We start from the raw sequence: 23253 nt of genomic DNA on the forward strand, positions 1-23253 counted from the left end.
CAGATTTACCACATTATTATCTTCAAAATTCCAGTGTTCAAAAAAAACCACACAAAGCATAGAAAGAACTGGGAAAGCATGGCCCATTCAAAAGAGAAACCATGGGATGCCTGAGTGGCTCAGTGGTTGAGTGCCTGCCTTCGGCCCAGGGTGTGATCCTGGAGTCCCGGGATCGAGTCCCACATCAGGCTTCCTGCATGGAGCCTGCTTCTCCCTCTGCCTATGTCTCTGCTGTCTCTCTGTCTCATGAATAAATAAATAAATAATCTTTAAAAAAAGAAAAACCATTTGACATAATCTGTCCCTGAGATAAATTTAATATAAGATATATTAAATAAATACTTTTTAAAAACCTGTCTTAATATGTTCAAAGAACTAGGGATGTAGGGAAAGACAAGAAAACAAGGTATAAACAAAATAGGGATATCAATAAAGAGAAAACCTATTAAAAAAGAAATTCTGAAGCTGAAAAGTACAATAACTGAAATTTTAAAGATCACTAGAGGTATTCAAAAGCAGATTTGAGCAGGCAAGAGAAATAATCAGTGAACTTGAAGAGAGAACAATGGAAATTACCAAAGCTGAAGAAGAAAAAGAAAAACGATTGAAGAAAAGGAATGGAGCCCAAGGGAAATATGGGACAACACAAAATGTATCCACATACTCATCATGGGAGTACCAGAAGGAGAAGAGACAGAAGCAGAGAGAACATTTGAATAGTGGCTGAAAACTTCTTAAATTTGATGAAATACATAAATATAAACATCCAAGAAGCTCAACAAACTCCAAATAAGATGAAATCACAGACCCACACTGAAACACATACTCAAACTCTCAAAAAACAAAGACAAATATGGAAAGCAGCAAGGGAGAAGCAAATAATCACATAAAGCAATCGTCAATAAGTTTATCTGCAAATTTCTCATCAGAAACCATAGAGGCCATATATATTCAAAATGCTTAAAGAAAAATAATATCAACCAGGAATCCTATACCCAGCAAAACTGTTCTTCACAAATGAGAGAGAAATCAAGACATTCCCAGATAAACAAAAGCTGAGGGGGTTCAAGACCTCTAGACCTGCCCTACAAGAACTGCCTAAAGGAGTCCTACAAAGTGGGAAAAAAAATGGTATTAGACTGTAACTCAAAGCCATATGGAGAAATAAAGATCTCAATAAAAGTAAATACAAATACATCTTTCAAAGGTAGTGTTATTGTAGGAATAGTTTGTAACTGTAATTTTTGTTTCTTCTATGAGTTAAGAGGTTAGTGCATTAAAAGAGAAAAACACTATTAATGTAAAAGCTAGTGTTACTGTACTACTGATTTGTAACTCCAAATAATGTTTTCTACATGACTGAGGACAGTAACGCATTTAAAAAAATTATTATGTTTTGTGGCAGGCAATCTATAAAGATGCACTTTTGTGACAGCAGCTACTAAAAGAGGCAGAATGAAATTCTAAAAGAGCAAAGATTTTTATTGGAGATAAGCTGTCATAAACTACAATTAGAAAGTCACGATTTTAGGATGGTGAATGTAATCTCCATGGCAACTGCACAAAAAGAAATACAGAATTCAAGAACTTTACAACAACAAAAACTCCAAACACAGAAGGCAGTAATGCAGAAAAATGACCAAAAAAACCCTACAGAGAATATACAAAACAAGTAGCATAATGAAAGAAGTTAAGTGCCTCTTTATCAGTAATTACTTTAAATGTAAATGGATTAAACTCTCCAAACAACAGATAGAGATTAGAAAAATGATATGTGAAAAAAACTGGTGTTATTTTTATAGAGATTGCATTAAATGTGTTGATAGCTTTGGGTAGTATAGACATTTTAATGATGTTTGTTCTCCCAATCCATGAATATGGAATGCTTCTCCATTTTTCTCTGTCCTCTTCAATTTCTTTCATGAGTTCTATAGTTTTCAGAGTACAGATCTTTTACCTCTTTAGTTAGGCTTATTCCTAAGTATCTTATTGATTTTGGTGCAATTACAAATGGAATCAATTCCTTGATTTCTTTTTCTGCTGCTTCATTATTAGTATATAGAAAATGACAGTCTCTTCAACAAATGGTGTTGGGCAAACTGGACAGCAACATGCAAAAGAAAGAAACAGAACCACTTTGTTATACTATAAACAAAAATAAATTCAAAATGGATGAAAGACCTAAATGTGAGACAAGAAACCATCAAAATCCTAGAGGAGAACACAGGCAGGAACCTCTTTGACCTTGGCCACAGCAACTTCTTACTATACACATCATCAGAGGCAAAAGAAAGGCAAAAATAAACTATTTGGACTTCATCAAGATAAAATCTGTGACACCTGGATGGCTCCAGGTGGTTGAGCATCTGCCTTTGGGTCAGGTCATGATCCCAGCGTCCCTGGATTGAGTCCTGCATCAGGCTCCCTGCATGGAGCCTGCTTCTCCCTCTGCCTATGTCTCTGCACCTCTGTCTGTGTCTCTCATGAATAGATTATATTTATTTATTCATGAGAGACGCACACACACACACACACAGAGGCAGAGACACAAAGGATATAAAAATACAGATTTGAAGAGGTACCTGCACCCTGATATTTATAGCAGCATTATCTACAATAGCCAAACTATGGAAACAGCCCAATTGTCCAACAAGTGATGAATGGATAAAGATGTGGTGTATATATACAATGGAATATTCAGCCATCAAAAAGGATGAAATCTTGTCATTTGTAATGACATGGATGGAGCTAGAGAGTATTATGTTAAGTAAAATAAGTCAGTCAGAGAAAGAAAAATACCATATGATCTCACTCAAATGTGGAATTTAAGGAACAAAACAAAGAGCAAAGGAAAAAAGAGACAAACCAAGAAACAGACCATTAACTATAGAGAACACACTGATGATCACCAGAGGAGAGGTGGTTGGAAAAGTGGGGAAAATAGGTGATGGGGATTAAGGAGTGCACTGATCATGTGCACGGGTATGATGTATGGAAGTGTCAAATCACTATGCTGTACACCCAAAACTAATGTTACACTGTATGTGAATCAACTGGAATGTAAATAAAAACTAAACAAACAAATAAAAACCCAAACACAATTTAAAAGTGAAAGGATTTGAATATATTTTCTCCAAACAAGATGTACAAATGGAAAATAAGCATGAAAAGATATTCCACATCACTTGTCTTGATGGAAATGCAGTCTAAAACCACATTGCAATAAACATACTAGAAGGGATTACAATTTTGTAAAATGGAAAATATTACATGTTGATGTGAATGTAGGGAAATTAGAACTCATAATATACCTGGTGGATACATAAAATGTTGCAGCCACAGTGGAAAACAGTTTGTTGGTTCCTCAAAAAGGTAAAAAATAGGGACGCCTGGGTGGCTCAGCGGTTGGGCATCTGCCTTCGGCTCAGGGCGTGATCCTGGGGACCCGGGATTGAGTCCTGCATCGGGCTCCCTGCATGGAGCCTGCTTCTCCCTCTTCCCCTGTCTCTGCCTCTGTGTGTGTGTGTGTGTGTCTCATGAATAAATAAATAAAATCTTTTTTAAAAAAAGGTAAAAAATAGAATTACCTTATGACTCAACATTCCGCTCCTATGTATTTACCCAAAGGAATTCAAAGCACAAACTCAAACAAATATGCCAATGTCCACAGCAGCATCATTCACAAGAGCTGAAAGGTGGGAACAACACAAATGTCCATCAACACATGAATGGATTGATGAAATGTGGTAAATAAATACAATGGAATACTATTATGCTATAAAAAGGAATGAAGCATGGAAATGCACAGCAGTACAGATGAACCTAGAAAACATTATGTTAAGTGAAAGTAGAAAGACAAAATGATATTTTAAATTCCTTTTATATAAAATGTGAAGAATGATCAATTTTATAGAGATAGACATTAATTCAGAGGTTGCCAGGGGCTGGAGAGATGGAAGAATTGGAAGTTATTGCTTAGTGGTACAGTTTCTGTTTGGGGTGATAAAAGTTTTGGTGGTGATGGCTGCATGCCATCATGAATGTAATTAAAGGGATCTCTGGGTGGCGCAGCGGTTTGGCGCCTGCATTTGGCCCAGGGCACGATCCTGGAGACCAGGGATCGAATCCCACGTCGGGCTCCCAGTGCACGGAGCCTGCTTCTCCCTCTGCCTATGTCTCTGCCTCTCTCTCTCTCTGTGACTATTATAAATAAATAAAAATTTTAAAAAAAGAATGTAATTCAGGCTGAAAATAATTAAATGAAGAATATTTTATGATATGTATTTTACCATACCACAATTTTTTAAAGTTACTATTGTAATATACCAACACTATTAAACTCCAAGCTTCAAATGGATGAACCATCTGTGAATTATGTGTCAATAAAGCTTTTTAAAAACCACAATGAGATCCTACTACACACCTGTTAGAATGGCTAAAATTAAGAGTGCTTATTGCCAAGTGCTGGTGAGGGTGTGGAGGAACTGGGACTCTCATACTGTTGTTAGAAAAAAAGTCTGGAACCTTCTTTGAAAAGTCTGGTAATAGGGCCCCTGTAAGTCAGAGAATGTGTCAATAATCCCTGTTTTTTCCTGATTTCCCCCACCCCGAGACCTGAACTTTACCCTAGTCATGGAGAAGCTCTGCAGAGGCCAACTAGATAGCAATAAGCTCAACTCTGAGAAGAAACCTGTCTCATTAGCCTGGAGGCAGGAAGAAGTGACTTGTGGTCTGAAGAATGTGAAGGAAATGTATGCTTATTTTTTTTTCTGTTTTCTGTTATTTTTCCTGAGAGCAGTTCCTTTTGGCAGAATCATGGGACGTGTTGGCAGGTAATAATCAGAGAGAAACCCCACCTTTCTAGCCAGAGCACAAGGGAAAACGGCCCCTGGGAGCCAGAGAGTCTGGGGGACTTCCTGGAGAGAGGAGAAAGCTGGAAAGGAGGCTCCCCAGTTCTGTGTATGAAGACATGTGTCCATGCTCAGCCCAGAGCTGCACATCTGAGGCAACCACCACCAAGAGAGGGCAAGACAGGTTTGTGTGGTGTGAGGCTAACCCAGTGATGGCCTGCTGAGACAAAAACAGCCACCCCCTCCAGAGAATTGTCTAGACTTTTAGCACACAGAGACTCCCGACATGAAGCAGACAGTCTTTGCTTTGCATGGCAGTATGAACCTGTAAAAATGACCAGGCAGGCATACTAAACTGTGTCGTGCAATCTTACTAACCAATGAGTAAAATTATGATTTTCTGTAATGTCTAGAAACCTTCATCAAAACATTAGAAACATATAGTCAGTTGTAAATATATAAGGAAATGATTAAAATAGTAAAATTAATATTTATTTTGTACCCTCCCATTAGCAACACAGAATTAAAGTGCTTTTTGTCTTTTTTTGCAAAAAGTACATTGAGACTCTTTTGAGCAGTGCCCACCTTTTTCTTAAGTTGTATGACTTATTTGACAACTTGTCATAATCCTTACCAAGTCTGGATCAGCTTTCAACATGTTCTACTTTGAGCTTTTAATGTCATGAAATACCTCCATGTGTCTTGAATGTGTATTTGCTGATGCACTTCCTCTGTGACACCTTCACTCTTTTTGTCACAAGCACCTTCCTGACACGTTTGATCAACTAGCCTTGACTGGGTCCCTCTGGCTGCACATCCGAGCATCTGCAGTGCAGCAGTGCTGGCCTGCGACAATCGACAATCGGCTACCTCTTCAACAACCCTATTTATGTTGGATTTCAATTCCCGCTTTCATTGGTCCACTTGGTAAACTGTCATGTGGCTTTATCAACGGAGACAAGGAGGCAACACAACTACATACTTCGCTGTCTGTGCATAAACTGAGATATGCTGTGACCATCAGTCACCAGCAGGCTCGGCAAGAAGCAACATCACTGGTCATTGAGCATGATGCCATCTGCCCCCAGGGACTGGGGAACTGAGTGTCATCAAAAACCAACCTCCAGGGGATCCCTGGGTGGCTCAGCGGTTTGATGCCTGCCTTTGGCCCAGGGCATGATTCTGGAGTCCCGGGATCAAGTCCCGTGTCGGGCTCCCGGCATGGAGCCTGCTTCACCCTCTACCTGTGTCTCTGCCTCTCTCTCTCTCTCTCTCTCTTTCTCTCTCTCTGTCTATCATAAATAAATAAATGAATCTTAAAAAAAAAAAGAGAGAGAGATCTTCATACTTTGGAGCCAAAATACAACACAAAGACAGAGTTTGGGATGAAGAGTAACTTTATTGCTTTATTGCTTTGCCAGCCAAAGGAGGCTGCAGTAGGCTAAGGCCTTCAAAACAGCAAGCCTGCCTGGAGGAAGGGATAGGGGATTTTATAGGGAAATATGGGGTCTAGATTGGTTTTAGGAATTGTGTACTTGTGGCCAACCTCATTCATCCTTCATGGTGGTACCAGGTTCCCAAAACAAAAGGCTAGGAAGGAAGATGGGGAGGTTTGCAGAAGAGAGGGAAAGGGTTACTTAGTTAAAATGGAGCTTCACTGAAGCATTAGTGCAGCTATTTTGGGTTTCGTTCAACTTTACGTTTTTAAGTGGTTTCATGAGGAGCTAGAGCAGTTTGCAGCGCTTGTACTTTATGAAATTACTTAGAAAACATGCTACTAATTAAAACTTGAACCATGATCTTGGGGTACTTGAACCATGACCTTGGGGTACTACTGCCAACGAAAGGGTGGTGCCTGACACTTCACAATCACAAAGCGTCACCTCCAGTATATAATATGCATGAGGTGTGAATCACTAGTACTGGATCACTCCCAAGGGGATTGGAAATTACGCTCCAAGTCAAGGGATCTGTGGATACGTTTTAGAACCACTACATTCCCAAAATACATTTTCACTGCATATAGATTCTGGGTTGATGATTCTTTTCTGCTAATACTCTAAAGATACTGTTTCACTGTGCTCTAGACTGCATGATTTTTTATTAGATATTCCTGTATTGAATATGTTGTTTTGTCTTTCTGGTTGCATTCAAGATTTTTAATCTTTGGTTTTTATCAATTAGATTATGACATATTGGGAATTTTGTTGGATTTTTCTGAGTCTCTGGAACATGTACTTTTATTTTGTTCACCAGATTTTAAGTTTTCAGCAATTATTTCTTCAAAATATTTTTTTCTGCACCAATTCCCACCCCCCCATCTTTCAGAGACTCAAATGACAAAAATAATAGACTTTTTTTTTTCTTTCAAGGTATTATTTAGGGGATCCCTGGGTTGCTCAGTGGTTTGGCACCTGCCTTCAGCCCAGGGCGTGATCCTGGAATCCCAGGATTGAGTCCTGCATCAGGCTCCCTGCATGGAGCCTGCTTCTCCCTCTGCCTTTGTCTCTGCCTCTCTCTCTCTATGTCTCTCATGAATAAATAAATAAATAAAACCTTTAAAAATTATTTAAATTATTTAAATTCCAGTTAGTTCAAAATATAATGTAGTATTAGTTTCAGGGGTAGAATTCAGTAATTCATCAGATGCGTATAACACCAGTGCTCATTACCTCAAGTGCCCTCCTTAATGCTCATCACCCAGTAACCCTGTACCCCTACTCCCTCCCCTCTGGGAACCCTCAGTTTGTTCTCTAGAGTTCAGTCTCTTATGACTTGACTCCCTCTCTGTCTTTAAATTATTTTATTTTTCCTTTCCTTCCCCTGTGTGTTCATCTGTTTTTTTTTTCCTTAAATACTAGACTTTTTGATATTGTTTCACAGATTCCTGAAGCTCAGTTCATTTTGTCTGATTTTTTTTTCTCAGTGTTTCTCAGATTGGTTAATGTGTATGGATCTGTCTTGAATTCATGACTCTGTGTTACATCCATTCTGCTATGAAAACCACCTATTACATGTTTATTAATTTCAGAAATTATATTTTTCAATTCTAAAATTCCCATTTGAGATTTCCTTTTTTTTCTTTTTTTTGAGATTTTATTTATTCATGAGAGACTCAGAGAGAGAGGCAGAGACATAGGCAGAGGGAGAAGCAGGCTCCATGCACCGGGAGCCCGACGTGGGATTCGGATTCAATCCCAGGTCTCCAGGAATGCGCCCTGGGCCAAAGGCAGACACTCAACCGCTGAACCACCCAGGGATCTCAAATCTTGGACATTTTTAATACTATGTTGTGAGACTCTGCAACCTATTATAATCCTCTGGAGAATATTGACTTTAAGTAGGCAATTAACCCAGCTAGACACAGGCTGAAAAATTAGGTCTCTCCTTCCATAGACAGTGGCTCCAACGGCTGTTCTGGTTTCAAAGCTTTTGCTCATGTTTTTGGGTCTGTCCACCTGTGTACAGCTTAGGTTTGAGCCCAGGACTTGAACATTTCTTGTGCAGCATCAAGGACTCCTCTCCCCTAGCTCTCTCCCCTATAGTTCCCCAACATACACTGTTTGAATCGCAGGAACTTTCTGGAGGTTTTGTTGCCCATCCTGTCTTCTCATAGTTCCAGGACTGGGGTCCTCCTCAAGCAGGGCTGAGAAAGAAACAAAGCAAGAGATATCTCTATCTTTATCTCCATCTCTAATCTCATCTATACCTGTACCTGTATCTGTGTGTCTGTCTACCTACCTACCTACCTATTGGGGAGAGAGGGAGAACTTTCAGAGATTTCCCCCTAAAATCTCTTTGGCTCACAGAAAAACCCTTTTTCTGGTTCTCTGGCCAGAAAGACAGGGGTTTTACTGGAGTTCTTGCAGCACATGCCAACTGGGGGGAGTTCTGTGAGTGGGGCCATTTCCATGTCAAAGCTGGAAGAGTTAACAATATTGGGAAACTCATTCCTGTACAGGGTGTTCCTTGATTTTTGGCTTGTGCTCCCCAATTTTCCTGTCACTATTTACTTTTCAGAGTCCACAGGGAGTTGATATATAATTTTGTCCAGAAATGTAACAAGTGGGAGAAATAGGCTATAGTGTGCTTACACTACTTTGGTCAGCACAAGAAGTCCCAAAACTTTTAAAATCTTATAAAATTTAAGCTTGAGTTTGTTTTTTAAGATAATCAAGTATTTTTTTCTAAGTGGCTTCAGCCTTCTTTTTTATGTCCTTCCCTAGCAACAGGGATTTTTAGAACAGTGTGTTTGGCAAGTGAGTCCTCAATGTTGTGATATTTTTTTTACTAAATGAGAAAATACCAAACTTTCCCTTTGCTTCCTTTGCTCCTCAGTTCAGTAGAACTTAACTTTAGCATTTCCTAATGATGTTTCTGAAAAGTTTTGATTTTTCAAAGTATCATGTACTGTATTTCCGAATCCCAAGTTGGCTTCTGCTGTATATTTAAATTTGATATAAGATAGATGAAGACTACTTTGCCACTACTCTGTTTATTCAAAATACTGTTTACATGAAGCAAACTTTGGTAAGAAAAGGTATCCTGGAAGCATTTTTTGTAATCATCTTAAAATCATGTCTGTTTTCTTTAGTTTAAACACAGAGAGAAAAGATGTAGCTTATTTCAATGAAAAGGAATCTTTTTAAGCAAAAAGATTGCTTTAAAATTGAGTCAAACAAGTTATGTAAAAGGAAACATTTGATTTTAAAACATACACTTTCTATCTTGCTGCAGTTTAAATATAGACAAAATTATACAATCCATCAGTAATACTGCATAAGAAACTGTATCTGTGGTCGTTTGATGAGTAAGTGTGTGGAGGTTCTGATCAGCTCTTTTGTAGTGTGCCATAGAAAAGAGGAGCTCGTTCACCTGTTGCTAAGCAACAATGCTTCCCAGACCAGAACTTGTGGAAACCAAAGACAGGGTAGGGTTATGAATTGTCCAAATTCACAAAGAGAAAGAGAGGGTGCAGTATACAAGTGAATAGAGATCCAGGAAACCACTTTTTGAAAACTAAGCAAAGGCAATTCAAGTGAATATTGGAGAAATAAACCAAAAGCCCAGTTCTCTAGTTCTTCCAAGCATAAAACACACACTGAACCCTAAGGAGTTCTGCATGTGCAAGGGTCTAAATATTAACTCCCACATAGTTCAGTGAACTCAAAGTAAAAAATTATAATGAAGACAATTTTTATTAACACATTTAAGGCATTTTACTAAAAATGCTGCCTTTCATAGGTAGTAAAAGAAAGTAACACTATAGTTTTATTAATAGATTGCTAAATTTCAGATATGAAGCACAAAGAATTCAGCAAAATTGAATGGGAAGATTAATATTGTTATAGATCTAAGAATTAAACGTTTTAAAGATTTTATTTATTTGAGAGAGAGTGAGAGCATGAGTGGGAAGAGGGGCAGAGGCAGAGAGAGGGCCAGGAGAAGGCCCCCTGTTGAGCCCACAAAGGAGAACTTGGGGCTTGATCGCAGGACTCTGAGATCATAACCTGAGCCAAAAGCAGATGCTTAACTGACTGAGCCACCCAGGTGGCTTTTCCTTGAATTAAATTGCTAAGACTAGAAAAAGAAGTGTTTAAAGAAAAATAATCCTGTTTTATCTCAGTTGCAAAGAGATTAAAAGTTCTCTCTTTAGAAAATCTTAGGGATATATATAAATAAGTTTATATTTAATATAAAATTAAACCCTCTATTCTGTTTCATTGATCTATGCATCTGTTTTTATGAAAAAACAATACTATTTTGATTACTATAGCTTTGTAATATACTTTGAAATCAGGAAAAGTGATGCCTTTGGTTTTCCTCTTGCTCAAGATTACTTCAGATATTTGGGGTCTTTTCTGGTTCCATATGAATTTTAGATTTTTAAAAAAATTCCTATGGAAAATGCCATTGGAATTTTGATAGAGATTCCTTTGATAAGAATAGGAATCTATTTGTTTTGTTAGGGAGTGTAGATTGCTTTGGAGGATATGGATATCTTAATAATGTTAATTCTTCCAATCCATAAATACAGGATATCTTTCCATTTATTTGTGTCTTCAATTTCTTTCATCAGCATTATATAGTTTCAGTGTACTGAACTACAGTTTCAGATCTTTCACCTCCTTAGTTTAACTATTACATTGTTTTTGATATTATTGTTAATGGATTATTTTAATTTCTTTCTCTAATAGTTGATTTTTAGGGTATAGAAATACAACTGATTTTTGTATACTGATCTTGTATCTTGCAACTTTATGAAATTTATTAGTTCTAAGTTTTTTGGTGGAGTCTTTAGAGTTTTCTATATGCAAAACCATGTCTTTTTTTTTTTCAAAACCATGTCTTTTGCAATCAAAGACAATTTTACTTCTTCTTTTTAGATTTGGATGCCTTTAATTTTCTCCCCTAGCTACCCTGGCTAGAACTTCCAGTACTATGTTGAATAGAATTTGTGAGAGGGAGTGTCCTTGCCTTGTTCCTGATCTTAGAAGAAATACTTTTAGCTTTTCACCATTGAGTATGATGTTAGCTGTAGGCTTGTCACATATGGTCTTTATTATGTTGAGGTACATTCCATCTATACCTAATTTACTGAGTTTTTATCATTAAAGAATGTTACCTTTTGTCAAATGCCTTTTCTTCATTCTATTGAGATAATCATATGATTTTTATTCCTCATTTTGTTACCAGACTGTGTCACATTTATGATTTGCATATGTTGAACCATCCTTGCATCCCAGGGTTAAATCCCACTTGATCTTGGTATCTAATCCTTTCAATGTACTATTGTATTTGGTTTTGGTTTCTTAGTATATTATTTGAAGATTTTTTTTGCAACTATGTTCAACAGAGATATTGATCTGTAATTTTTTTTTCTTGTAGTGTTCTTGTCTAGCTTGGTATTAGGCTAATGCTGACTTCATAAAATGAGAACAGAAGTGTTTCCTCATCAAGTTTTTAGAAGAGTTTGAGAAGAATTGGAATTTTGTTGTCTTTGGGCTTCCTAAATCTAAATGTCTTTCCCTTCATTTAAAAAGTTTTTAGCCATTATTTCTTTGAATAAGCTCCCTACTGCTTTCACTTTATCTTCTCCTTCTGGGATACATACAATTCATATATTGGTCCATTTTATACAGTTCCATAGGTCCCTTAAGCTATTTTCTTGGGTTTTTATTTTTATTTTTTTTCTTTGATGGATGATTTCCACTGGACTGTCTTTGAGTTCATTGATCCTTTCTTTCATTTGATCAAATCTGATTTTGAACCTCTCTATTGAATTTCTCAATGTAGTTTTTATTCCTTAGTTCTATGGTTTCTGTTGGTACTTTTAAATATTTTCTACCTCTTTGTTTAAATTCTCATTTTATTTATGCATTGCTCTCCTTACCTTAGTGAGCATCCTTATGACTGTTAACTTGAACTCTGTTAGGTAAACCACTCATCTCCATTTCATTAAGGTCAGTTCTTAGAAATTTTCTTACTCTATTCTTTATTATATATTCATTTTGTTCCTTCACTTAGATGGCAGCCATAGCAAGTGGGGTGCTAGCTGCATGGACAAGCTCTTTCTAGGGAGAAGCCAGAGATTTGGTCTTACTGTTGGAATGAGCTAGGGGAAGATGATGTTGACCACCAGCTCTCTCAGGTTCCTGGGTGGATCTCAGGGGGCTCCCACACACAGGCAGATCAGAAGCCTGATCTTCAGGCAACAGCTTAAAAAGTATGCAGTCAATTCCCTTCCAGGGTGAAATGAGAAGAGGGACAATTTTGTCAGTTCCCATTGCACTGAGCCCAAGGGTATATAGGTGCAGGGAGTACCCACATGCCCATTTAAAAACTACTTCTTTATACCTGAAACTGATGTTACAAGTCAGGTATACCTCAACAACAACAAACTTCTTTGTTTTCTATGGTCCTGTGGAATTCATGAATGCAAGCTGTCTTGGCTATCAGAACTAGGTGACTTGAGGACCCATACCTTAGGTGGTAACCTTTAAAGTTGGGTGCTCGAAGTGTGATCCAAACTCTTCACTCCTCAGGAAGATGCTGGGAGTTGTGGTTCCATACTAAGTGTAAGGTTCTGTGCTGGGAGTAGGGTTTATGGCAAGACTGTGTCTCAGGCTTTGCTACCCATTTCAATGTGAGTGTTTTTTCAGTCACTTAATGTGTAGGACTCACTCAGATAGTTTCTGGATTTCTCCTAAAGGGAATTTCTTTGTGTATATCTGTATATTTGGTGCTTCGAGGGAGGAGAAATATTCAGGAACTGCCTAGGATACCATCTTGGTAATATCCACCTAATAATTTTCAAAATCTCTCATATTAAGCCCATAGAAATAACTTTGTAGTGTAACATAGCTTACTATAGGCCTTCTGCTTCTCCCTGCTCCATTCATCCTCTATCCTTCTCTGCTTTACTCAGTGCATCAAGAACTGACCTTTGTGGACTGCATCACATGGCTTCACTTCTTTGATTGGTTTGGTTGGGTTTAGTCAATGGGTAAAAAGTCAAAGGGCAAGAGGGAAGAGATGCTAGGGTAAATCTACACTTCTTCCCTGCCTATCAGGGACTGAGTCCCACTTAAATAACAACTCACCCCAATAGCTCTAGCACTTACTGGTCAATAGCATCATTTCCCACCCTTGTCCTTTCAGGCTTGGGTTGGTAACAGCTTCCCACTCTCGCTAGTCTCTGGGTCCCTCAACATCCTTTTTTTCATTTCTGTAGCACTTGCCACATCTCAGTAAATAAGCCCTTCATGAAATTCTCTTCTAAATGCCAGAAGAGTATACCTTTTGTTTTCTAAAGATTGACAAGTATATAAAAATATTTCATCATTAAATAAAAGTAAAATAAATAAAATGGCAAATAAATAAGAAATAAAATAGCATGTTACTTAATTTTTCATAAGACAAAGCTAAAAAGTTTAGTTTATATATGTTTTAAATGTAGGAAAAAAAAACTCCCAGTAAGTGCTATCAACCAATCAAACTATATTATCAATCATAAGGAGGAAATAATTAGTCCTATTAGTTTTCTTGATAGTGTTCATATCTGTCTTTCAAAAAAGAAATACTCATCCAGTACCTCTCCATTAAATAACTACTGAAATAAAATATTTTGTATTGTATTGGTTTGTGTATACTGTACTAAAAATAATAACAGATTATTTTGCAAATTATATTGGAATGGATAGACTTGGCTTTAATAATGCTACAATTATTACTTTTTTATTTTTATTTTTTCTAAGTTTTTATTTAAATTCTGGCTAGTTAACATACAGTGAAATATTAATTTCAAGTGTAGAACTTAGCGATTCATCACTTACATACAGCGCCTGGTGCTGATCACAAGTGCCCCCCTAATACCCATTGCCCATCCAACCTATCCCCCTTCCCAACTCCCCTTCAGTAACCATCAGTTTGCTCTCTATTAGTTAAAAATCTGTTTTTTGCTTTACCCCTCTTCCCTCCCATGTTCATTTGTTTTGTTTCTTAAATTCTGCATATGAGTGAAATCATATGCTATTTGTCTTTGTCTTTCTCTGACTGACTTATTTTGCTTAGCATAATACTCCCTAGCTCCATCCACATTATTGAAAATGGCAAGATTTCATTCTTTTTCATGGCTGAGTAATATTCTAATATATATGTATTCCATTCCAATATATATTATATATAATTGTATATAATACACACACACAAATATATAATGGTATATATACACACACACAACACCACATCTTCTTTATCCATTCATTGGTCAGTGGACATTTGGCCTCTTTCTATAATTTCACTATTATTGATAATGCTGCTATAAACATTGGGGTGCATGTATTTATTCGAATCAGTATTTTTATGTCCTTTGGGTAAATACTTAGTAATTCAATTGCTGATTTTATGGTAGTTTCATTTTTAGCTTTTTGAGGAGCCTCCATATTGTTTTCCCCAATGACTAAGGAAACCAGTTTGCATTCCCACCACCAGTGCAAGAGACTTCCCTTTTCATCACATCCTTGTCAGCCCCTGTTGTTTCTTGTGTTATTGATTTTAGCATCCTGACAGGTGTGAGGTAATGTCTCATGGTGGTTTTGACTTGTATTTCCCTGATGATGAGTGATGTCGAGCATCTTTTCATGAATCTTCTAGCCATCTGTATGTGTTCTTTGGAAAAATGTTTATTTGTGTCTTCTGCCCATTTCTTAACTAGGCTATTTATTTGGGGGGTATTGAAGTTGATACGTCTTTATGGATTTTGAATAATAACCTTTTATCAGATATGTCATTTGCAAATATCTTCTCCCATTTACCAGGTTGCCTTTTAGTTTTGTTAATTGTTTCCTTGACTGTGCAGGAGCTATTTATTTGGATGAAGTCCCAATAGTTCATTTTTGCTTTTGTTTCCTTTCCCTCAAGAGACATATCTAGTAAGAAGTTGCTACGGCTGATGTCACAGAGCTGCTACCTATGTTCTTCTCTAGGATTTTGATAGTTTCCTGTCTCACATTTATGTCTTTTATCCATTTTGAATTTATTTTTGTGCGTGGTGTGAGAAAGTGGTCCAGTTTTTATTTTTTGCATGTTACTGTCCAGTTTTCCCAACACCATTTGTTGAAAAGACTATCTTTTTCTCACCAAATATTCTTTCCTGCTTTGTTAAAGATTGACCATATAGTTGTGGGTTTATTTCTGGATTCTCTATTCCGTTCCACTGATCTCTGTGTCTATTTTTGTGCCAGTATCATACTGTCTTGTTCACTACAGCTTTGTAATATGACTTAAAGTCTGGAATTGTGATGCCCCCAGCTTTGCTTTTCTTTTTCAAGATTGCTTTAGCTATTGGGGGTCTGGTGATTCCATACAAATTTTAGGATTGTTTGTTCTAGTTCTGTGAAAAATGCTGTTGGTATTTTGATAGGAATTGCATTAAATGTATAGATTGCTTTGGGTGGTATAGACATTTTAATAATATTGGTTCTTCCCATCAACGAGCATGGAGTGTCTTTCCATTTCTTTGCATCCTCTTCATTTCTTTCATCAGTGTTTTATAGTTTTCAGAGTACAGATCTTTTACTTCTTTGGTTAGATTTATTTATTTTTTTTTCTTTTTCTTTGGTTAGATTTATTGCAGGTATCTTATGAATGTTATAAAGAGAGACTTTTTTTTTTTTTTTTTTTGCAAAGAGAGACTTTTTAAAGCAGCAAGAAAGAAAAAAGAAGACAGTTACATACAAGGGAAGTCCATAAGGCTGTCATCTGATATTCAGCAGAAAATTTGCAGAAGGGAGTGGCATGATATATTCAAAGTGCTAAAAGGAAAAGCCTGCAACCAAGAATACTTTGTCTAGCAAGGGTATCATTCAGAATAGGAGAGATGAAGAATTTCCCAGACAGGGCAGCCCTGGTGGCGCAGCGGTTTAGCGCCGCCTGCAGCCCAGGGTGTGATCCTGGAGATCCAAGGATCGATCCAAGGATCGAGTCCCACATCGGGCTCCTTGCGTGGAGCCTGCTTCTCCCTCTGCCTGTGTCTCTGCCTCTGTGTGTGTGTGTCTCTCATGAATAAATAAAATCCTAAAAAAAAAAAAGAAAAGAATTTCCCAGACAGATAAAAGTTAAAGGAGTTCATCACCAGTAAACCAACTTTATAATAAACACTAAAGAGGATTCTTTGAATGGAAAAAAAGCCATAATCAGGAGTAAGAAAATTATGAAAGGAAAAAAATATAGCAAATAAATACAAACATAATAAATGTAGTAGATTGATCACTTATAAAAACAGTACAGAAGTTAAAGCACAAAAGTAGGAAAATCAATTATATCTATAAAAATCAGACAAATGATCCCCAAAATTAAAGGATGTAAAGTATGACGCCATATATATATAAAACATGGGCAGGGGGAGCAGTAAAAATGTAATGCTTTTAGAATGGATTCAAACTTAAATGACCATCAACTTAATATAGACTGCTATTCACATACAGTGTTAAATACGAACTAAATGGTAGCCACAAATAAAAAACCTGTAATAAACATGCTAAATATTAGGAGAAAAGAATCCAAACATAGTACAAGAAAAATCCATCAAACCACAAGGAAAGAGAGCAAAAGAAGAACTATAAAAACAACCATAAAGCAAGTAACAAAATGACAATAAGTACATGCCTATCAGTAATTATTTTAAATATATATGAACCCAATGCTCCAGTCAAAATACATGGAGTCTATATAACATGCTACTATATTTCAGTGGATTAACAAGAAATTAATAGAGGAATTTTTTTAAATTCCTGGTAAAAAAATGAAAATGAAATAGTTAAATATCCTTGAGACACAGCAATAGCACTTCTAAGAGGGAAGGTTATAGCAGTGCAAGCTCACCTCAAGAAACAAGAAAAACCTCAAATAAACAATCTTATTCTACACCTAAAGGAAGAAACAAGAAGAACAAACAAAACCCAAAGTTAGTAGAAGGGAGGAAATTATGAAGATCAAAGGGAAAATGAATGAAATAGAGACCAAACAAAACAGAAAAGATCAGTGAAACCAAGAGCTGGTTCTTGGAAAAGTTCAACAAAAGTGACTGTTTAACCAGACTCATCAAGAAAAAAAGAGCAATGACATAAATAAATAAAATTAGAAATGAAAGAATAGTACACTGATGCCACAAAAATGAAGGATTATAAGAGACCATTATGAAAAATTATATGCCAACAAATTGGACAACCTAGAAGAAATGGATAAATTCCCAGAATCATACAATTTTATAGGAATTAATAAAAAGAAATAGAGAATTTGAGCAGATTACTAGTAACAAAATTAAATCAGTATTCAAAAAATTCCCAACAAGCAAAACTCCAGTATCAGATGACTTCACAAGAAAATTCTACCAAACATTTAAGAAGAGTTAATCCCTATTCTTCTCAAATTATTCCCAAAATCATAATAGGAAAGAAATCTTCCCAAATTCATTCTATAAGGGCAGCATTACCCTGATACCAAAACTAGATAAAGATGCTACAAAAAAAGAAAATGAAAGGCCAATATTCCTAATCAACATAGATGTAAACTCTTCAACAAAATATTAGCAAACAGAATTTACTAATATAATTAAAATGCTCATTCACCATGATCAACTGGGATTTATTCCAGGGATGCAAAAATGGTTCAATATCCACATCAATTGATGTGGTACACCACATTAACAAAATGAAGGATAGAAACCATTTGAACTTAATAAGTGCAGAAAAAGCATTTGACAAAATTCAACATCTGTTCATGACAACACTCTAAACAAAGTAGATGTGGAGGAAACCTACCTCAACATAACCAATGCCCTATATGAAAAACCCACAGCTGATATCATACTCAATGATAAAAAAATAAAAAAAAAAAAACTGAGAGCTTTTTCTCTAAGATCAGGAGCAGAACAAGGATGTCCACTCTCATCACTGTTATTCAACATAGTGCTGGAAGTCCTAGCCACAACAATCAGATGAGGAAGATAAATAAAAAGGATCCAAATTGGTAATAAAGTAGTAAAAATGTCACTATTTGCAGATGACCTGATACTATATAGAAAAAACCTCTAAGATACCACTGGAAAAAACTATTAGAACTAATAAATGAATTCAGTACATTTGCAGGATACAAAATTAATACAGCAAAATCTGTTGCAGTTCTATACACTAATAATGAAGTAGCATAAAGAGAAATTAAGAAAACAATCTCATTGACAATTGCATCAAAAGGAATAAAATACCAAGAAATGAATTTAATCAAGAAGATTAAGAACTGGAAACTATAAGCATTGACAAAAGCAATTGGAGATGACACAAGCAAATGGAAAGACATACCATGCTCATGGATAGAATTAATATTGTCAAAATGCCCATAGTACCCAAAACAATCTACAGATCCAGTGCAACCCCTACTATCAAAATACTAATAATATTTTTCACAGAACTAGAACAAATTATCTTGGAATTTGTATGGAAGTACAAAAGACCTTGAAAAGCCAATGGAATCTTGAAATATAACAAGAAATCTGGAGGTATCACAATCCCAGATGTCAAGCTATATTATAAAGCCTTAGTGATCAAAACAGTATGGTGCTGGCGCAACAAAGACATAGATCAATGGAACAGAATAGAGAGCCCAGAAATAAACCCATCCTCATATGTCAATTAATCTACTACAAAGGAGGCAAGAGTATAGACAGTCTCTTTAACAAATGGTGCTGGGAAAACTGAACAGCTACATGCAGAGCTATAAAACTGGACCATTTTTTATACCATACACAAACATTAACTCAAAATAAATGAAAGCCCTAAATGTGAGACCTGAAATCATAAAACTCCTAGAATAAAACATGGCCAATAATCTTGTAGGCCTCAACCTTAGCAACATGTTTCTGGATATGTCTCCTTAGAGAAGTGAAAGTAAGGAAAAAAATCTTAAAAAGTGGGACTACGTCAAACTAAAAGGCTTTTGCACAGTAAGGAAAACCACCAGCAAAAGGAAAAGTCATGCTTACTGACTGGGAGAAGATATTTGCAAATAATTTATCTGATGATAGGGTAGTGTCCAAAATATATAATCAAATCATACATCTAAAACCAATCAAATAACAACAACAAATAATTCAATTTAAAAATGGGCAGAAGAACCCCAATGTTATAGCAGCAATGTCCACAATAGCCAAACTGTGGAAGGAGCCTCAGTGTCCATTGAAAGATGAATGGATAAAGAAGATGTGGTCTATGTATACAATGGAATATTACTCAGCCATTAGAAACGACAAATACCCACCATTTGCTTCGATGTGGATGGAACTGGAGGGTATTATGCTGAGTGAAGTAAGTCAATCAGAGAAGGACAATCATTATATGGTCTCATTCATTTGGGGAATATAAGAAATAGTGAAAGGGGATGAAGGGGAAAGGAGAGAAAATGAGTGAAAATATCAGTGAGGGTGACAGAACATGGGAGACTCCTAACTCTAGGAAATGAACAAGGGGTGGAAGGGGAGGTGGGCGAGGGGATGGGGTGACTGGGTGACGGGCACTGAGAGGGGCAATGACGGGATGAGCACTGGGTGTTAAAGCTATATGTTGGCAAATTAAACTCCAATAAAAAAATAAATTAAAACAATTTTTTTTAATGGGCAGAAGATGTGAACAGACATTTCTCCAAAGGACATGCAGGTGGCCAGCAGACACATGAAAAGATGCTCAGCATCACTCATCCTCAGGGAAATAGAAGTCAAAACTACAATGAGATATATTCATCTCCTGTGCAAGAAGACAGAAAGAGGTTCCGGGTGCAGGAGGCAGAACCAAGGAAGGAGGAGGCAGCACCAGGCTTATTCTGGGCAGTGAAACTCTTCCTATGACACCATCGTGGTGGATGAACATGTTATGCTTTTGTCAAACTCACTGAACTACATGACACAAGTGTGAAACCGACCCAAAACCATGAACACTAGCTGATAATGATGAGTCAATACTGATCCATCGAGTGTAAGGGATGTAGCTCTCTAATGCAAGATGATGTCCTAACGTCTGAGGAAGTAAAGTGGTAGATGGCAACACTCTGTACTTCCCACTCAATTTCCCTTTAAACCTAAAACTGCTGTTATGAACAGTCTCCTGACAAAGAAAGGGAGAGACACCTCTCACATTGGCCTCTGCCTCCCTCCTCCCTCAGCCCCAACGGGGCAGACCCTCTCCTGCATGCCTGGGGCCCCTGCAGGACACCCCCGTGGCCTCAGCCAGAGCTTCTCTCATGTCTTCTGCAGACGGGATTCTGGGGACGAGACCCTCACAGTCCAGGGATGGGTCAGGAGGCTCTGAACCTGGGTCTCTCCTAGAGACAGGAGGACAGGGAGATGTGACTGAACCAAAAGAGAGGTGGCAAATTCAGGTGGAGAGGTCCCAGCCCTGTGCAGAGGCCACTTCTGAAGATGACTCAGTGAACTGAGACTGTCCCCAGGGACACTTGGAGAAGGATGCATTGAGGATGGCAGGGCTGCATAAGGAAGGAGGGTGGGTCACTGTGTCACTCCCAGAGCAGTGGATCTCCCCCTCTAGGGACACTTGGATTAAATATAGAATACAGGCTGCTCCCAGTTCCAGGATTGTCTTGTGTATTGCTACACCTAGAAATCCAGGCTCTTGGTTGTTACCTCTGGGGACACCCTGCCATCCAGAGCACCAGCTCCTGGGCATCCACCAATGACAAGGACAGACGGAGCCTCAGACGGGGAGATCCGGGACTTTTGTAGCAGGACCAGGCTTCTGTGAATGGTGGAAATGAGCCTCACCCAGGGACAGGTCCCCCAAGCCTGACACATGAGCCGAGGAAGGGAATGGCCTGGCCCTGCCATGGGCCCCCAGGAGTACCATAGGGCCAGCTGGGCTGAGAGAGCCTCAAGCTACAGGCTGCAGCCAGCCATGCATATCCCGCATGCACACATAGTAAAGTGAGCAGAGCCAAGGCAGGCAGCGGGCTCTTCTAGCACCAGGGTCCCCTCCCCCGCCCGGCTGATGTCAGCCCTGGTTGCTGGGTGCTGGTTTGTGTTGAGGACAAACTCTCCTCAGGGTTCCAAATGACCACTTGTGGCCCACAGGACCCTGGTGACCAGGGGCAGAGCTGTGAGTCCCTTGACAGACATGGAGGGCCCCCGAAATGCCCCCACAGCTGGTCCTGGAGCAGCTGCCCTGCTGGAGATGTACGAAAGCATGGCCTATGTGCCAGGAATCTCTGAGTTTCTCTGGGACATCCTGGTTTGCACCATGGTGGTGGTGTTCCTAGTAACAAGTCAGCACAGTTTAAGGAGAGTAATAGGACAGCTTGGGAGGCAGTGTGCTCAGGTCAGAGTGACTGGGAAAGGCGTGGAGGGGAGGAGACCAGCGACCCAAGCCCCTGAAGCCCTCACATCACCTGTGGGGGTGGCCGGTCCTCCCACATTAGAAATCCTCCCTCTGGCCGCCCCGAATGGAAATCCCAGCCGGTCTTCAGTGGAGCACACAACACAACTGCTTACAGAAGGCTGGTCAAGCCGGCCTGCTAACCTTTCCCAGGTGAATGACAGACATCCCACCTCTGGAGCACCACAGGACCCTGGAAAACCCCCAGGGAGGAAAACAGATGGCTCCAAGGTCAGCCCCGATGGGCAGGGACGTCCAGACTCACTAGTGCAAGGCCTGGCCAGCCACAGGTGCAGAATGCAGGCAGAGGTGGAGAAAGCCAGGCCGCAGCTCCTGAGTCCAGAAGGGCAGCAGGCCGCCAGTGAGGACAGGGGCCAAGTCCTCCCCCTGGGCCAGACCATGCTGAAGATGCTGCACCTGCTGGAGCTCATCAGACATCACATGGACGGCGGGGGAACAGTGGGGAGCAGGGAGGTGGAGACCCAGGTGGGTCCCATGCATCTGTCAGCTGTCCTTCCCCTGGGCACCCCTGCCGATGGCGACTGCCAAGGGTCCCTGCACGGCCCCGATGCACAGAAAGAAGAGCTGTCCAGGGAACTGATGCGGGAAAATCAGAGGATCGGAGGGCTCACGGGACAGATAACATATCTCCAAGCCGAGGAAGTGTCCATGCTCATGGAAAATGCCCAGCTGGAAAGTGAAATTCAGAAGCTCCAGGTGAAGCTCCAGAGGCAGCCTGAGATGAGTGAGGAACACATTCACCGACTGGAGAGAAAGTGGGCTGAGGAGGAAAAGCAGTGCGTGGAAATGGAGAGGCAACTTCCCAAGGTGCACAAGAGACTGACCATCACCCGTCAGATCCGCAACCTCTACAAGAAGATGGCCGAGGACCTGTGCAGAGAACTGCAGAGAACCACCTTCTCCCATGAGCAGGAGGACCTCCTGTGGCAGAGGAGGGCTTGGGAGAGCCAGCGGGCAGCTCTGTCAGCGGAGAGAAAGCTCCACGAGCTGAGGAGACAAAGCCACCAGCTCAGGCAGAGGCTTGCCCACATCTCCAGGGCCAGGGTCCAGCCTGTCCCATGGGGACCTCGTGCACCTGCTGCTGCTCCTGCAGCCCCCAGACGCCCACGAGGGCTCCAGGGCCCCCTGCGTCCCCAGGTGCCCCAGCAGAGAGCAGGGGAGCGCCTGCAGGTCTGACCCGGCTTCCCAGCAACTGGGCCCTGGACACCCACCTCCAGGACACAACAGCTCCCGTGCTCCCCCTACCCAAGCCATGCCTAGTGCTCTTTTAGGTTAGCTCAACCCAGTTATTTATTAGGGAATGCTATACAGCTTTTAGTGCCATTTCCTAGAGCACATGAGTGTGACATGGTATTTCTCAACAAATGTTTGGTAAACACAGGTCTTGAGTGTGTTATTTCCAGATCGTGTGACTCCTAGAGCTGCACAACCTAAGTATTGTGCGTAAG

General features: G+C 39.3%; 1 protein-coding gene and 1 long non-coding RNA gene across 5 annotated transcripts in view; one reads left to right on the top strand and one right to left on the bottom strand.

Moving 5' to 3' along the window:
- Positions 1 to 23185, top strand: part of LOC144321547 (uncharacterized) — a 31230-nt gene extending 8045 nt beyond the window's left edge. The window contains exons 3-4 of one of the 4 annotated variants that reach the window (XR_013387166.1): positions 4799 to 5034; positions 5612 to 6196. Coding sequence is in view for 1 of the 4 variants with exons in the window: in XM_077910924.1 (XP_077767050.1) it covers positions 21527 to 22981 (1455 nt within the window). In the remaining 3 variants the exon portion in view is untranslated. Of the gene's footprint in view, positions 1 to 4798; positions 6249 to 20023 lie in introns of those variants that run through there. The other 3 variants (XR_013387168.1, XR_013387160.1, XM_077910924.1) reach the window with 3 other exon arrangements.
- LOC144291406 (uncharacterized) lies at positions 8266 to 9845 on the bottom strand. The gene is made up of 2 exons (XR_013358676.1): positions 9627 to 9845; positions 8266 to 8496 (listed from the first exon to the last, which is right to left on the bottom strand). It is a non-coding gene; the product is annotated as an uncharacterized LOC144291406 (long non-coding RNA).
- Positions 23186 to 23253: the final 68 nt, after the last annotated feature.

This window comes from Canis aureus, chromosome 1 (genome assembly GCF_053574225.1).
Source record: "Canis aureus isolate CA01 chromosome 1, VMU_Caureus_v.1.0, whole genome shotgun sequence".
Classification (NCBI taxonomy): domain Eukaryota; kingdom Metazoa; phylum Chordata; class Mammalia; order Carnivora; family Canidae; genus Canis; species Canis aureus.